At 38.8% G+C, this 15,956-nt stretch overlaps 1 protein-coding gene across 1 annotated transcript in view; it reads left to right on the top strand.

The window, feature by feature from the left end:
* Positions 1 to 15,956, top strand: part of ABCA13 (ATP binding cassette subfamily A member 13) — a gene marked incomplete at its 5' end in the record, with an annotated part of 484,952 nt that overhangs the window by 231,600 nt on the left and 237,396 nt on the right. The window contains 1 exon segment of the mRNA XM_079150399.1: positions 13,099 to 13,208. Within this exon segment, the coding sequence (XP_079006525.1) occupies positions 13,099 to 13,208 (110 nt within the window).

Consider the following 15,956-nt stretch of genomic DNA (forward strand, 5'->3'; position numbering starts at 1 on the left):
TTCTGAGGAATCTCCATACTGCTTTCCAGAGTGACTGCACCAATTTGCAACTCCACCAGCAATGTATGAGTGTGCCTTTTTCCCCACATCCACTCCATTATGCCTTTTTTTGATAAAGCAAGTTGTGGCACATGGAGACAAACAAAAAAAGCAGCCTAATAAACGCACATGATGAATATGAGCTGTTCCTTGAACCAAAGATTGCAGAGCCATTGTGTCCTTTATGGTATGGTTGCTATGTCCTTATTTTTGTTCCTAAAGTCTCAACACCAATGCTACCTCCACAAAACACTCAAAGGCTGGGCTCCCCAGCGCCAGCTCAGGCCATGCCCTCCTCTCCTGCTGCAGGCCTGGTATGATCTCTGTGTCGTCTCTGACTCTCCCATGGAAGTTGAGCTCTGGCAGTGCTCACTCCCTTCTAGTGGTACCCAGTGCAGTTCTTGGCATTTGTGGTCGCTTAATAAATATTTATTGAATGAATGATGTGCAGGACATTTCCAAAGACACGTCTGGCTTCTGAGAGTAGTTATTGTCCCTAGAGCTTGAGCTTTGCCCCCAGACACTTCTACATCCAGATCTTTCTCCCTCCTAGCTCTAGGGCATTGGATGAATCACTCTGATCTTGTGAGCTTTAGTTTTTTGATCTTTAAAATGGAAAAATCAGAAGAGTTTAAATGGCTACTCCAAAGACAAATAATAATAGTCACATGCCTGGAACAAAGCAATCAAAAATGTTAATGGTTCTTACCTACAGTAGTGTGACATGTGAAATTGTTGCCATTAACTTTGGAGTGACAATGGATTTAAATCATACCCATTCTATGAAATATACCTTTATCTTCATGGATTTTTGGCAGATAGCATTCTTTCCCATGCCAAAGTGGAACCAAGAATTTCCTAAGTCCCCTTTTCCCTGAACACTTGGATCAGGATAGGTATGAAGTTCCCCATGGACATAGGTTTTCAGGCCTGCAGCTCATTAAGTGCCATACTTGGACCTGACTGTTAGCAGTTGTCACTGCCTCTGAAGCTTGCACAGAGTAATAGCTTTCCCTTTCTGGGACCAATACACCTGACATGAACAAATTTAAAAGAAGAAGATACATTGGTTTGGGCTTATGTTTTTAGTCCATGGTTGACCAGTTCCATTGCTTTTGGTCTGAGAGGAAGCAGAACATCATGGTAGAAGGGTGTAGTAGAAGAAAACGTCTAGGCTCCTGGTGACCATAAATGCATGTGTGAGAAAGAGGAGGGGAGGGGACAAGATCCAGTCTCAAAGGGCACACCTTCAGTAAGCTACTTCCTCCAACTGTGCCCCACCTGCCTACAGTTTCCACCTCCTCTTAGCCATCCATTCAGCTATCAAAGGACTAACAATTCTCTGATGATGTCAAACCCTCATGATCCAATTACTTTCTCAAAGACGCACCTCTAAATGTTGCTGCGCTGGGGACTGGGTCCAAACCGTAACATATAAAATATCTGAATATTAGACTAGAAAGCTAGTAACTTACATAATTGTGAACTTTGGACCAGCGTGAGTCAGTTTCCCTGAGCCATAAAGAAATGCCATCTTTGAGAGCTGTTGCACTATCCTGAGTTACTTCATCATTTCCTTGGAATGGAAAATTTAAATAATTTATTTTGGATTATAAGGAGACTTTGTTATTGTTGAAAAAGCTCAGACTTGTTAAGTGTCTGTCTCTGTAGCCACTAGGTTAATTAGGAGGTTTCCTGATTTTATTGTGTTGTCTTGTGTGTGGATTGTACTTGTTTCCTGCTTTCATGGACTCTGAGTGCAGGGCAGAATTTGTGGGAATATGGGTCAAGATTGTTTGAAGGAGGCACACTTATTAATGAAATAATGCATTCACCCTCAATAGAGTTATATTTACTTATTTATAGTTATGCTTGTTGTCAGGAAAAACGAATGTTCCTTTTAAGTGACATTTTATCTGTTGCTAAAAAAATAAGAAACCCCAGGAATCCTTTTAATATTTATCATTAAGAAGACTGAAATTTTGTGGAATGCTTGGCTTGAATATTTATGAATTTTAACGTTACAGAAAACAAAACAAAACAAAACAAAAACGACAAAGAAGGTCTATTTCTTCTGGGTGGATGCTTTATTCTTAAATGTTTTTGCTATTTTTTGTGGTTATATGACCAACAATGCTATGTCCTCAAGGAGAAGCCTCAGAAATATTCATACTATTTAGTGAAAGGCTTATTCCCAACTATAGAATACGTAAACGAGACAGTGCAATGTTCTTTTTGGTAGTTCCTTTCTTTCCCCCACCTGCTTCTCTCTTTTTCTTTCTAATTATTAGTTTTGGTTGGGTTTTACTTCTGAGATGAAAGTAAAGAACCACAGGAATAAGACAAGTCGGTCCTGCTGTTTCCACATTAGCTTCACTTGTGTTCTTCATATAGTCTGCAAGAATCTTGCTAATCCTTCATTAGCATTGTTTTAGTAAAAACTAGATAAATCGAAAAAAATCTACTTAAACAGGCCACAGAAAAGTGCTCTCTTTGAAACCAAAGCCCTGGAGGATGCCAGTGGCTAACTGTGTCTGACACATTAGGAATTATGCTTCTTATAGATTCTACTTAGAAATAGGAACTGAGGTTTCTGTGTTTTCCTTGTATACCCCCCTGGGGCAATGAAGTCCCCTTCCAAGAGCCCAGTGTGGACACAGTCTGAGGGACAGCACCCATCAGTGCTCTCTGTGTTGGCCGTGAGGATGTAATGAAGGGAGTAGGTAGAGAACGGGAACTGCCAGGACCAGCCCAGGACGCAGAACGATGAGAGAAGAGTCCCAATCCCCACAATCACTTATGCATGGTCTCTCTATGGAACGACCCCCCCCACAAACACATATAATACCCTTGATTGTGAATTGGGAATCATGAAGAGAACCACAAATGGGCTGATGAAACTGCTAGCATGGAGTATGGCACGTAGGCAGATGCTATTCTTTTAATTGATAGTGCATCATAATCAGTTTTCCATTGTTATAACAAAATACCTGGGTATCATAAGAGGAAAGAGGTTTATTTAGCTTGCAGTAATGAAAGTCTAAGATTGGGTAGAATCACCTTGTTGAGTCTGGTGAAGGACCTCTTGACTGCATCATAATATGGCAGATGGAATTATGTTGGGAGAGGATAGGGAGAGGCTGGGTTCAGGCTTCTATAACAACCCATTTTCTCAGGAACCAATCTCGGTGACCCAACCCATTCTTTGAAACCATTATCAATCCCATCATGAAGGAGCTGTGACTAGTCACATCCAATAGGCCTCACCTCTTGAAGGTTCTACTACCTCTCAACACCACCTCATTGGGGACCAAGACTCCCACACATGAACCTTAAGGAGACACACTCAAACCATATGCAAATCCTCACACAGCAAATCATGGGAGATATCCCAGGAGTAGCCACTAACCTGAGAAACCTCCCAGAGGTTGGGCTGTCCTGTGCAGCACCTCCACAGTGAAAAATCCTGCTCAGGGGCTCTCACACAGGTGTGCACAGGCCTAGGAGCTGGAACCTGGCTCTGTTTTCTGGGCTGTTTCCTCTTTCCACCTCCTGGCTTCTGCTTTGCTTCTTTATTCATCAAATTTCATGCCTACCTTCTCCTGGGATAACCACAGCTAATCCTGACTTCTATTCTCTTGCTACTAATTCTTCTCCCTGGATAGCTGTGCCTATTAAAAACTTGTTGTACTGTCAGTCCTGCCATGCCTAGAGATTTAAACCAGATATGAAAACTTGGTGTATATACCTTTTTTGATAGGAGTTGCCCAATCAACAATGTCTATCTTAAGTAGTTTCCATTTTCCTGGCAAATTTTCTGCTATAAGGATTCCATTCTGTGGCTGCTCCCTTTCCTGCTGAAGGGGTACCTAGGTTGTTTCCTAGTTTTCTGATTTTACTGATAAGGTGTTGCAGAAATTATGAACAGGTGTCCCCCACCATCTCTGTGGACCAATTCCCAGATTTACTGGCTCCATGGATATATAAATCTTAAGTCCTGTGATGGTGTCAAATAATTGATTCCAAAAACTATCTTACACATTTGTGCCCCTGTATGCTTTCTGACCATCTGTCTCAATCTTTTTATCATTTTAAAACAAACCTCACATTCCACTCACAAATAAGATTTCCTTACTGACCCCTGGCCTAGTTTCTTCATCTGCAGTGGAAGGGGACTGGGCATCAGGGTGAGGACACTGACTCTTGTGATGTGATGAACTTGGATGAATAACTTAGACTGGAGTTTCGTTATTTTTAAAATTTATTTTTTAAGGATTTTTAGAGCACTTTTAGGTTTATAGTAAAATTGAGTGGAAGGTGAAAAAGGTTTCCCTTTAACTATCCCTCAGTAACCCTCACCCAGCCTCTCCACTATCAAAATGCCCCACAAAATTATACATATGATTCAGTTGAAGAACCCACATCAATTGGATACATCACCATTAGCCAGAGTCCATAGTTTACCTTAGGTTACCTTGGGGTTGCACATTCTATGGCTTTGGACAAGTGTATAATGACATGTGTCACTATTATAGCATCATGCAGAGAGTTTTCACTGCCCTAAAAATCTTTGTCTTCTGACTATTCATCCCTTCCTCCCTCCAAACCTCTTGCTAGCCCTGATCTTTTTACTGTCTCCACCGTTTCACCTTTTCTGGGGGGTCATAGAGTTGGGAACCAGGCAGTATATAGCCTTTTCAGATTGCCTTCTTTCACTTAGTAATATGCATTTAAGTTTTCTCCATGACTTCATAGTCTGGTAGTGATTTCTTTTTAGTCCTGAATGGCATCCTGAACCACAGATTATTTATCCATTCACCTGCTGAAGGACACCTTGGTGGCTTCTCAAATTTTCAGTGAGGAATAAAGCTACTCTAAACATCTGTGTGCAGGGTTTTGTGTAGACATAAAATTTTAACTCATTTGGGTAAATACTGAGGACTGCAATTACTGACTCATATATGAGTATGACTTTTGAAAGAAACAACCAAATTGTCCTCCAACGTGTCTTTAGCATTTTGCATTCCCACCAAATATGAATGAGAGTGCCTGTTGTTACCCATCCTCTCTCTCCAGCATTTGGTGGTGTTAGTCTTCTGAGTTTAGCCATTCTGATGGTACTGGGATCACACTGTTGTTTCAATTTGCATTTTCATGACAACATATTATGTGGAGCATCTTTTCATATGCTTATTTTTCCATCTGTAAATAGTCTTTGGTGAGGTATCTGATAATATCTTTTGGTCAAAAATTTAATGGGGGTTGTTTGTTTTGTTATTGTTGAGACTTAAGAGTTCTTTGTTAACTGAATTTTCCTTGCTTCTAAAATAGGAGTATCTTCCCTAACTTCCACATAAAGGTTTTGCATGTGTCAAGTAGTAGAATAACACTGATTTCAGATTATACATTGCAAGGTAGTACACAAAGGTGAGAACTTATCGATATTTTCACCACTATTTGTATCTATAATGCATGTACAGTGGCCCATTCTGAGATCAAATCTTGCTGTATTTTAATCCCTCTGTATTTCTAATGTTGCATCAGATTTTCCATTAGAATGTAACTCCTAAAAGAATTCCTTTTATACTATATTTCCATTTATGTTTAGTATTCATTTTCTTCTCCAACATATTAGTATTCATACTTTACTCATCCATGTTCCTTTTGGAAAAAAAAAATTAATTCTCCTCTTTGTGCTCTGTTCTTTAAAAATAAATATTTATTTAATTCCACACATTAAAATCTATTCTATGAGTCTGATAAAGGCATAGAGCTGTGGAACAACCACCACAATTAAAATACAGAGGGGTTTAATTCCCACTACCCTTTCTACTTAAAAGAATCCGTGCAAATTGCCTCTGCAGATGGTTTTTTCTTTGACCAGAATCCACACTCTTAATGTGTCACCCCAATAACAAATCCAACTAGCAGCCATAGAATGAGTTGCTCAATTTCTTTGGAGGTGTAATATGTGTTTCTCAATTTCTTGCAGAAATTTCCACCTTCTATGTTTAGTGTGTGCTTTGTACATAATAGATCCTAAATAAATATTGATTTATGAGATCCCGTATATCTCTCTTTTTCTCTCTCTCACACACATAGATGTTAAAAAAAAGAAGTTATTTGTCTTCAAGGCAACCATAGGCAAAGGATTTGGATGACATAAAATATATATGAGATTTAACAAATTGTTACATGATAGTACATTTGGATCTGCTTGAGAAATATATCTTAAATTGGAAAAAGATTGAACACCTTTAAAGAATTTTCTTTTGTTTGGTGTAGTCTATAAAATGTCTGTCTCAAGCAATTTTGTCTCTCTACATTTGGCAACCACTGATTTTGCCTTCTCATGTCTCCTATCGACCCACAGTTGGCGCGGCTGGTCCAGCACCCTGCCTGTTTTTCCTTTGTTCATCTGCGTTTTGCTTGATGACTTTACTGGAGTGGGGAGGACCTGCCAAGTAACTCTCTTGACTCTCTCTGTGCAGCTAGAAAACAGATTTCATTTTTAAAGTACAATAAATTTTGTTTACATCATGGTCTCTAAATATACCCTCAAGCCATGAAAGTTGAGATTTGATATTGGAGCATGCCTCAATTTTATAAAGGCATTAGCAATTTCTACTCCAATGCTTGCAGCTAAGGAGGATGCTGGCAAGGAATGATGTTTGCTCTGTGTGGGACTGGGGACCAAGGACGACTGGAGAGTGTGACTATGCATATAAAGTCCTTTTCAGAAATTTCCCAACACAAATTTTTTTTGCCATAATATAAATAGAGCAAATTTTAGAAGTGTATGCTTATTAATTTTGAAGTTTTAGTATTATCCTAGATGGCCTGATTGCCTATGAGAGATGGGCAGTTTCTTCCCATCCAGCTTGGTATGTCTTGGTGAGTGAGCACTGTCAAAAGGGTCCTAGATACCTAGATGCCAGCTCCTTGGGTGCATGACTCAGTGGTCTCTATTGCACATAGCATTCAGAGATGGGCTTTGGATGAAAACCATGTTCAGAGAAGAGCTTGATATGTTTTTAAAATTTTTTCTTACTTTTGGGGAAACAAATAGAACAAAGTATTCCTGCACAGTTCACTCATTCAAATGTCATTTGTCTTCGTCATGCCTTTAAGAGTAAAGCTGAGATCCAGGATCATGACCTGTGCTTGGTTGTAGCCACCTTAGTCACTGTCATTCTGCAAAAATTCTGATTACTTGACTTCTGTTACCTTGATACTTTTGCAGACTACAGAGCCATCATTTTGCACAGTGAGCCTCCATCTGGGTTTGCCTTATTTCCTTGTAAGTGGGTCAGGCTATGTATTTTTGTCAGGAATATTATAGGAGTAATATGTGTTTCCTTACTCCTGGTCACTTGGCTCATAGTGCTGATCTGCCTCTGCTCGTGGGGAGACCTGTGATCACCCAGGTGAGGAGATGTTTGTGGGCTTTTACTTGAAATTTAATTTCCTTTCTTTTTTTATTATTTTTTGAGAATATATTTAAGATTCTCTGAATTCAACTTTTTTCACCCACTGGTTTCCACACCCATTGATATTCCTTGCCCAAATTAATTATTACTATGGCATTTGCCACATGGTGATTTTTGCAATTCTATCATTCATTCCACGTTTCACTGGCATTATTTAGAGGAAGAGCTGTCTCTTTATTGCACTTACTTATTTATATCAGTAGCAACTCACAGCTTTTAAATTTATTCAATGAGCTACAGTTCATTATGGTCATTATTTACTTCAATGATCATATCCTAACAGGTTTAGGCATGGAAACTCCTTCATTCTGGCTTCTGTGCCTTATAATATGTCCCCCACTTCTTCTTTGAGTATTTTCTTACTTTTGGATGGAACAAAATGCTCTAGGATCTCCCTGAGCTTTCTAGTCCTGGCTCCAGAATCAGCCATTTCTCTAAGAACTCCTGGCTGCTCCGTATGCACATGGCAATTGGGATTGCTAGTAGGTTCTTGCTTGAATTAAGTGAGAGAGTCATATCTTTATTTGCTTCTTGTTCTACCTAAATCTGGAAAATCCCAAGCTCAATTCCAGTCCAGTAGCACAGCATTCATTCAGCATTTCCTCTTTCCTTATTTGTGAGAAACGTCTCTATCGTTTTCAGTGTTCCTGAACCTCTTCAGTCCTCCTGTATGCAGCCACTCTGCCAAAGTCTCCACAGTGCTATGCTGCTAATGACTCTCCTGTGGGAAACTGCCCCACTACAATCCCACTTTATGCTGGCCCCATATACTAATCTGGTGCTTCTCCCGCTAGAAGAGAGAGAAAGGAGGAAGAAAGGAAGGAAAGAAAAGGAAGCAGATCCTAGTGTTATGGGGAAACCATTTTCTACTTCTCTGAGACATCCTACTTTTTCTTATTAAAAAATACATTATATTTAATATTTTGAGGATGCTTAATTTGGGGACTTAGGGTTTCTTAATTTAAAACAGCCTCAGAGTTAAGTATTTTTGACAGCCTGGTATCTGCTAAACACTGTGCTATCAGTCCCTCAGACTGAAGAGTTGGGGCTCATTCTTGCATTCTCTGTTTATAAAGATGCACTGTGGAATGTCGTAGACCCCAAGTCTGACCTAGAGTTAACTGTTTTACATCTTATCTGATTTATTCCCCTTACCTTGTGCAGACTGAATCCAAAAAGGGTAATGAGGTGCCTAAGAACAGAAACTAGAATTTAATTGTGTTGAACTCCAAAATTGTCCACTCTACCTTCTAATTTTTAGTGTCTTCAGAGTGTCCAGAGACACATGCAATAAAGAGCCCTGTTTCAGAAATGTAGTAAAGTGTGATAGCTCTGTAATAGGCTGGATAATGGACCCCCAAGGATGTCCACATCCTAATTCCTAGAGAATATAAGTGTCAATAGCATGGACTTTGTGATGGGAAGATGCTCCTGGGTTATCTGGGTTGCCTGATGTAATCAAATGGGTCTCATAAGAGAGATGTAGGATGATGCTCAAACAGGGAAAAGATGATGTCATAATGGAGCAGTTTTTGAAAGTGATGAACTTGGAAGATGGAGGATGGCCACAAATCAAAGAATACAGGTGGCCACTAGAAGCTGGAAAAGGAAGGAGCTGTATCCTCCCTCAACTTTAGTTCAGGAGGGCCCATTTATGTTTTCTTAAGTCAGCATTTTTGTGCTGATGTGTTATAGCAGCAACAGGAAACTCATACACATCGCTATATAATAATAAAATCTTGCTGCAACATTGCATTCTGTAGTCTGCAAAGAATCCTGTATTTGGAGAGTGCAGTATCTCTCATGTTTATCATTTAAGCTCTTCATGAGGTGCCACCTCTTGCTTTTGAAAAGCAAAAGCATAAACAAACAAGGAAACCTATCACCTTGAGGAAACTGAAAGAATACAATCTATGTTACATTCTGGTCGAAGTTTGGAAATTCTTCTGTTAATGTCATTACTCAAATGGACTCTATTGTCATTTTCTTACAGAAGTTTGGTCAGCTTCATCAATTTCTCCAGTACCTAAGTCAAAAGGCACCTTGTGCTGACCATCTCCAGGATATAGTCCATCATACTGACACTTTAAATGTGGATCATAGCTAGGGTTTAACACTATTTGACAATGCCCTTTAAACAGAGAATACAGAAGGATGAACCACTGCACTCCAGTCTGAGGGATTGATAGCACAATCAGGGTTGAGATGACACTGGGCCATCATAGACACTTAGACCCTGAAGCTTTTTTAAATTAAGAAGACAAAGTTCCCAGATGAAGAATCCCCAAAGTGTTGAATTTATTGTTTCCTGAGGAGAAAGAGCAGAAATTTCATAGGCATTGCATTTAAAGAAAGTCATATTTTAGATAAGATTGAAAACAACTTTCTAGTCCTTTTTATAAAAGAGGCAGGCATAGGTTTTATTTGGTCTCTGTGAGTTGGTCTATGGCCTCTAGTAAGTTAAAAGTGAGGAAAAAACGTAAACCAAAGAGAAAGATGTGAACATACATATCATTTCATAACAAGCACACAAACACAAGTTCTTCTTAAACTGTGGAAATGTGGCTGAGATGTTGTTATACATTTAGCCTGCTTTCAAATAGCTTCCTATGGACTTGCCAAAGCTATCTTTTTTGAAGAAGTGTTTACACTGGAAGGCCTTTCACATTCTTATCTATAATGGGATTTGTTTTTATTTTATTTTATTTTTTTGCAAAAAATTGTTACACCTCCTCATAATTGTACAAAAAAAACAAAACATGTTGTCTTTGGCTATCTAAACATTTTTTTGAGAAGATTTATCAGTACAGATAAAGATGTTAAGTTTTACTAGAAGATATTTATCAGATAGTAAAGAATATATTAAAGTTTTGATGTGGAACTTCCATTTTTTCCAAACTCAATGAAATGTTTAAAATCTTCTTAAACATCTTCCATTACATCTCTGGTAATGTTCTAGATGGAATGTTAGGGTTCTGTTGGACATTTACCAATAGAAATTGCACAGTATCTGTCTGAGCACTTTCATTTAGCATGAGAATCCCAGCCCAAAGCAATAAATACAATCCGCTGGGAAGATCTCAAATTTTTGACCTCAGTGATCAGTATCATATTGTTTTTGATAAATGTGACCTTTATTAACTGTCCATTGGGCTACTTTGACGTTTTCATTTCTCAGAGACTTCTGGTTAGTGTGCCTGCAGTTAAGGTGAGTGAACACTAGATGGCACTCATCACATACTTATTTTCTTAGCTTTGCCTTTCACCTTTCACATGCCAAGTTCAAGAAATTCTGACACATCATACCCTGATTCTTCGTGTGTGTTGTATTGTATTATACTTACATCCCCTGCTGATCTGTGAAGTTATTGAGAACAGGAACTCTGTTGTTTGTTTCTTCTTTCAACACACACGTATATGGACATGTGACACACATATCATACACATCCACTCATGCTGGCCCAGAGCCTTTTTCATGAGAGCAGGGAGAGATGGAAAAGTCAAACAGGATAGATGAAGATTGTTTTTAAAAATGCACCTTTTGTTGTAAAACATGCTTAGAATATTCACAGGTACATGTGGCCATTAAATAAAAATTCCATTTAGAATAAAATAAGAAGGAAAATCTTCCCTCAATGAACAAATCTGGACTCACACCACTGTCGTTTCTAATTTCATTTGTAAATGCACTAGGTGAATACTCATTGCACTAAGCCTTAGTACCATCATTTTAAGTGGAGATAACAGTACTCGTCTTACTGGATTGATTTCATGATGAAATATGCATATCATGGACATCCTCTGGCTACCCTTAGGTGCAGACGTTGCCCACTTCTTGTATGCCAGGCATGGTTCTTACCACTCTCCCTGTGAATGCATTTACTGTTTACAATACTCCTACAATGTGTATCGTCATCACTTATCATGCTGGGAAACTAAGTCACAAAGTGGTAATTTATTCAAGGCCACATGGCTGGCACACATTCAGATTGTTGTTATAAATCATCATTGTCATTATTATTTGCAGTGATAGTGAGGTTTGCAGTTTTTCCTGGAGGTGTTACTGTGGGAATAGGCAAAGGGTGTTGTTGTCTTTCAGAAGGTAACTACATCTGATGGAATGAAATCTCCTGACCTTCACCATTGTGGAGGATGCAGGTTTTGCTCAGTAGGATTCCATCCAAACTAATTAACCACATGCAGAGAGGTTATATACATCTCCCTACAGGCTTGCTTGCTCTCTACTGCTTCTCTCTGGGGCCCTCCCTCTGTCATCCCCTGTGGACTGGGGGCTTCTCAGTAATAACTAGAGACAGTCATGCCTATTTGATTATTTAAGGGAATCAAAATGATGATGCTATTTACAGAAATCAGAAGTGCAGGGAGGGTGTGGACACATTGAGTGTGCAGTACCTGCTGGATGGCCAATGGAACCGTACCCCCTTGAAGGGGAACCAGGGCCATGAACCCAGATATTTTTGGCTGTGTACACAATTAGGAGGGATGGAAGCATGTGCGCAGATGACCCCAAAGGAGACCTGCTTCACTTAGTGCATGACCCATAAAGAATGTTCCATAAATATTGGCTAAAGACATGAATGATAGGATAGCCACTACAGGGTTCCAGAATCCGTACCAAGACCTTCACAGTCAGCTTCTACTGAACTTGAGCCACTGTTGTTGTCAGGCCTGTTTTATAGTGAGGCAGCCCACACTCCGAGTTGGTGAGGCTGGTGCAAATGTTGCCAACGGTGGAACCTCAGCCTTTGACCACAGGGCTGCACAGCTGCAGGGTTGAGGCTCTTCTGACTTCTATGCATGGGCCAAACACCTTCCTCTTGCACTCTGCCCATTGTGTATGTTAGGGATTCTCTCTTCATCACTTCATAAATCCCTGCCAGGTCTCTTGGTGCAGCTCAAAGGCCTCAGCATCCCCAGCCCACCGCATCCTTGTTTATTTTAGCTACACTCTTGCTTCTTCGTCATGTTCTCGTTGCTTTGGATGTGAACCCATTGAGGTTGGGCTTCTGCTCCCAGCACGGACTGCACATTGACTTCAAACAAGTTACTTGAATTAACTGCTGTAGTGAAATGGCACGTTGGCCCATGGAGAACATACTTTCATTGAGGATTTTTATATACGAGATCCTTCTACCCTAAATAAACTATGAATGATTTAAATTGTGACTTCACATTTTTTGTCTGATTCACCTGTAAGTTTCTAAGATGCTGTCACAGTGAGTCACAAATTTGATTTGAATTGGATATACCATATTACTGCTTTCCCTCCCTCCCTCCTTCTGCCTACTGCTGTTTGTGATTTGACCAGCTTTCTACTGGCATGTATGGGTCCTGAGGTTCAAGGTCAAGTTTCACTTATCTTTGTGTATTATGGGCAGCCTATTGGCCAGCCTGCTGAGAACCAGGTGGCCTTAGAATTATACCAATTAAATGAAATATGAGTGTGTTTGATGGATGCTGTTGTTGTGACCTAGTTGGGTGATTGAGGCAAAACAAATATAATGCGGGGAGAATCATAAAATATATGTATCTTTCTTTTTTCAAAAAGGTGTTTTTGATGCTTTTGCAAGACTCCAATAAGAAATCTCACCTTGCTCCAGGGACCCACTTAGAGTCTCAGAACCAGAGACCCACTGGACCTTCTCCAGCCTATTGTAAGTGAAGAGTGGTGATTTTTTGATTTGTTTTGTTTTTTGGCTTGTTTGATTTTTGTTTTGCCCTTAGAAGAACAATGCCATTGACCTTACATACCATCTTTTGTTTTAAAATTGGAGTAACAAGAGCTTGCAGTCAGTGGCGGGGTAGGACTGAATAGTGAGGGGCACTTAAGTGAATACAGGTCAAACACTGAAAGCTTAGAGTTTTGTCCTACTTGAAAGGGACAACTGTGTGTTTATGAGGCAATTTGATCTTTTCTGCAGAACTTATGTCAGAAAATTTTCAGTGTATACAGTTAGAATAATGAACGCTGGTCATCTTGCTTTACCTTCATGACAAATTAACCAATGGAGTCTGTATTTATGGCATGCCTACCATGTGTGGGAACTTTGTGAGTAATGAGTTTAAGAAACCACCAGATGTGTGCTTTGTGTTCAAGGAGGGAGTTCACTTGGGACTAAATTTGTTCTTACTTTTGTAAGCAGACTTTCTTACATATAGTGTTAAGGATGACTGAACAGAATCAAGACTTGGTTTCTGGGTGTGAGACTGTTCTGATTCAATCCAATTCTGAGCATACTTATTAGCAACAACTTACTAAAGAGGGCAGGGCTGGGATCTAGGGACTAGAGAGTTGTAAGACTTGGACACTCCCTTAAAAGACATCAGACATGGGATAAAGTTCCATGAATAAATCACTGGAATTAAATATGTTAAAATGTTTTTAGTCTGGTGCAATGTGCATGCCTGTAATCCCAGCAGCTTGGGAGGCTGAGGCAGAAGGATGGCAAATTCAAAGCCAGGCTCAGCAATTTGGCAACACCCTAAGCAACTTAACAAGACCCTGTCTAGAGATTAAAAACAAAACAAAACAAAACAAAACAACAACAACAAAAAAAAACTGGACTGGGGATTTGGCTTAGTGATTAAGTCACAGGGTTCAATTCTTGGTACCAAAAAAAAAAAAGTTTTTAATAGATATTTGGTGCATTCTCCTCCTCACTGTATGAATGATGTAATTACTGTTTTACCTCTCTAACTCTTGGTATTATCAGGTTTTAAAAATATATATTTTAGTATATATAATAGGTGCTTAATAGTTTTTAGTATGATTTCAATTTGCATTTTCCCAATGATTATTATGTATTATGTTAAGCATGTCTTTTTTTCTTTATAACAGTTTTGTTTTGTTGAGATATGCTTCACAGTTCACTCATTTCAAGTCTGCAGCTCAGTGATCTTTACAATTTTGCATACACAACCCCAATCAACCTTAGACCATTTTCATTACTTTAAAAAGAACCCCCATGCTAATTGGAGTAAGATGAAATCTTAGAGTTGTTTCAATTTGCATTTCTCTTAATTACTAGAGATGTTGAACACTTTTTCATATATTTATTAATTGCCTGTATATCTGCTTCTGTAAAGTGTCTTTCCAGTTCCTTGGCCCATTTATTGATTGGGTTCTTTGTATTTTTGGTATAAAGTTTTGTAAGTTCTTTATAAATTTTGGAGTTTAGTGCTCTATCTGAAGTGGATGTGGAAAAGATTTTCTGGTTGATGATATATAATAGGGATGGGGGAGTGGGGGGGTGAGAGAAGAAGGGAGAAATTTAGATTATGTACAGGGAAATGAGAGGGGGAGGTATGAAAAATGGCAAAATGAGACAGACATCATTACCCTATGTATATGTATGATTACATGAATGGTATGAATCTACTCATGCATAACCATGGAAATGAAAACATATACCCCATTTGTGTACAATGAATCAAACTGCAGTCTGTAAAAAATTAAAAAAATAATCAAAAAAATATAAAGTTATCAAAGTTAAAAAAAAAAGAACCCCCATGTCACTTGGCTATCACTGTGCAATGTACCTGTCCCCTACAGTCTTAGGAAACCTTATCCTTTATATTTCTATAGGCTTACTTCTTCTGGACACTTTATATGAATACAATAATATATGTCCTTTAGGACTTGCTTCTTTCACTCAGTGTAATTTTTTCAATGTCAACTCATATTGTAGCACCTATCTCTCAGTACTTCATTTCTTTTGATTGCCAAATAATAGTCTGTATTGTGGGTATATACTACATTTTGTCAGTCTGTTCAGCAGTTGATAGGTATTAGGATTATGTCCAATTTTTTGCTTTTGCTGTGATCATTTATGTACAAGGTTTTTGTGGACCTGTGTTTTCTCTGATGTGTACATCTAAGAGTGCAATTGCTTGGTCATATTTTTAACAATTTGAGGAACTGCCAGATTGTTATCTAGAGTGTCTACACCTAATATTTCCAACAGCAGTACAAGGGTTCTGATTTCTCCATGTGCTCACCAACACTAATAATTAATGATTTTGAACCTCTTTTCATGTGCTTATTGGCATTGATAAACCTTTGAAGAAATGTCTGCTCAAATTTTTTGTGTTCATTTTTGAATGGGGTCATATGTTTTGCTTGTTCTGATTGTTGTTTAGTTATGGAAGTTCTTTATTTATTCAGGATATGAATCCCAGTGTATCCAGCTGTTTAAATAGGAACAACTTATTTTTGTCTGTTACGTATGCTTGTCCTACAGTGCTGTTTAATTCTTTGTGTCTTTCTTGATATTCTGTTGTGTTGTTCTCTCCACATTGCAGATGGGTGTTGAAGCTTCCTATTATTCTTGTAGAACTGTCTATTTTTATCTCCATTTCTCTCAGTGTTTGGGATCTCTTGTGTTTGACTCCTATGTGTTTATAATT

This window comes from Sciurus vulgaris, assembly GCF_902686455.1.
Source record: "Sciurus vulgaris genome assembly, chromosome: 8".
Taxonomy (NCBI): domain Eukaryota; kingdom Metazoa; phylum Chordata; class Mammalia; order Rodentia; family Sciuridae; genus Sciurus; species Sciurus vulgaris.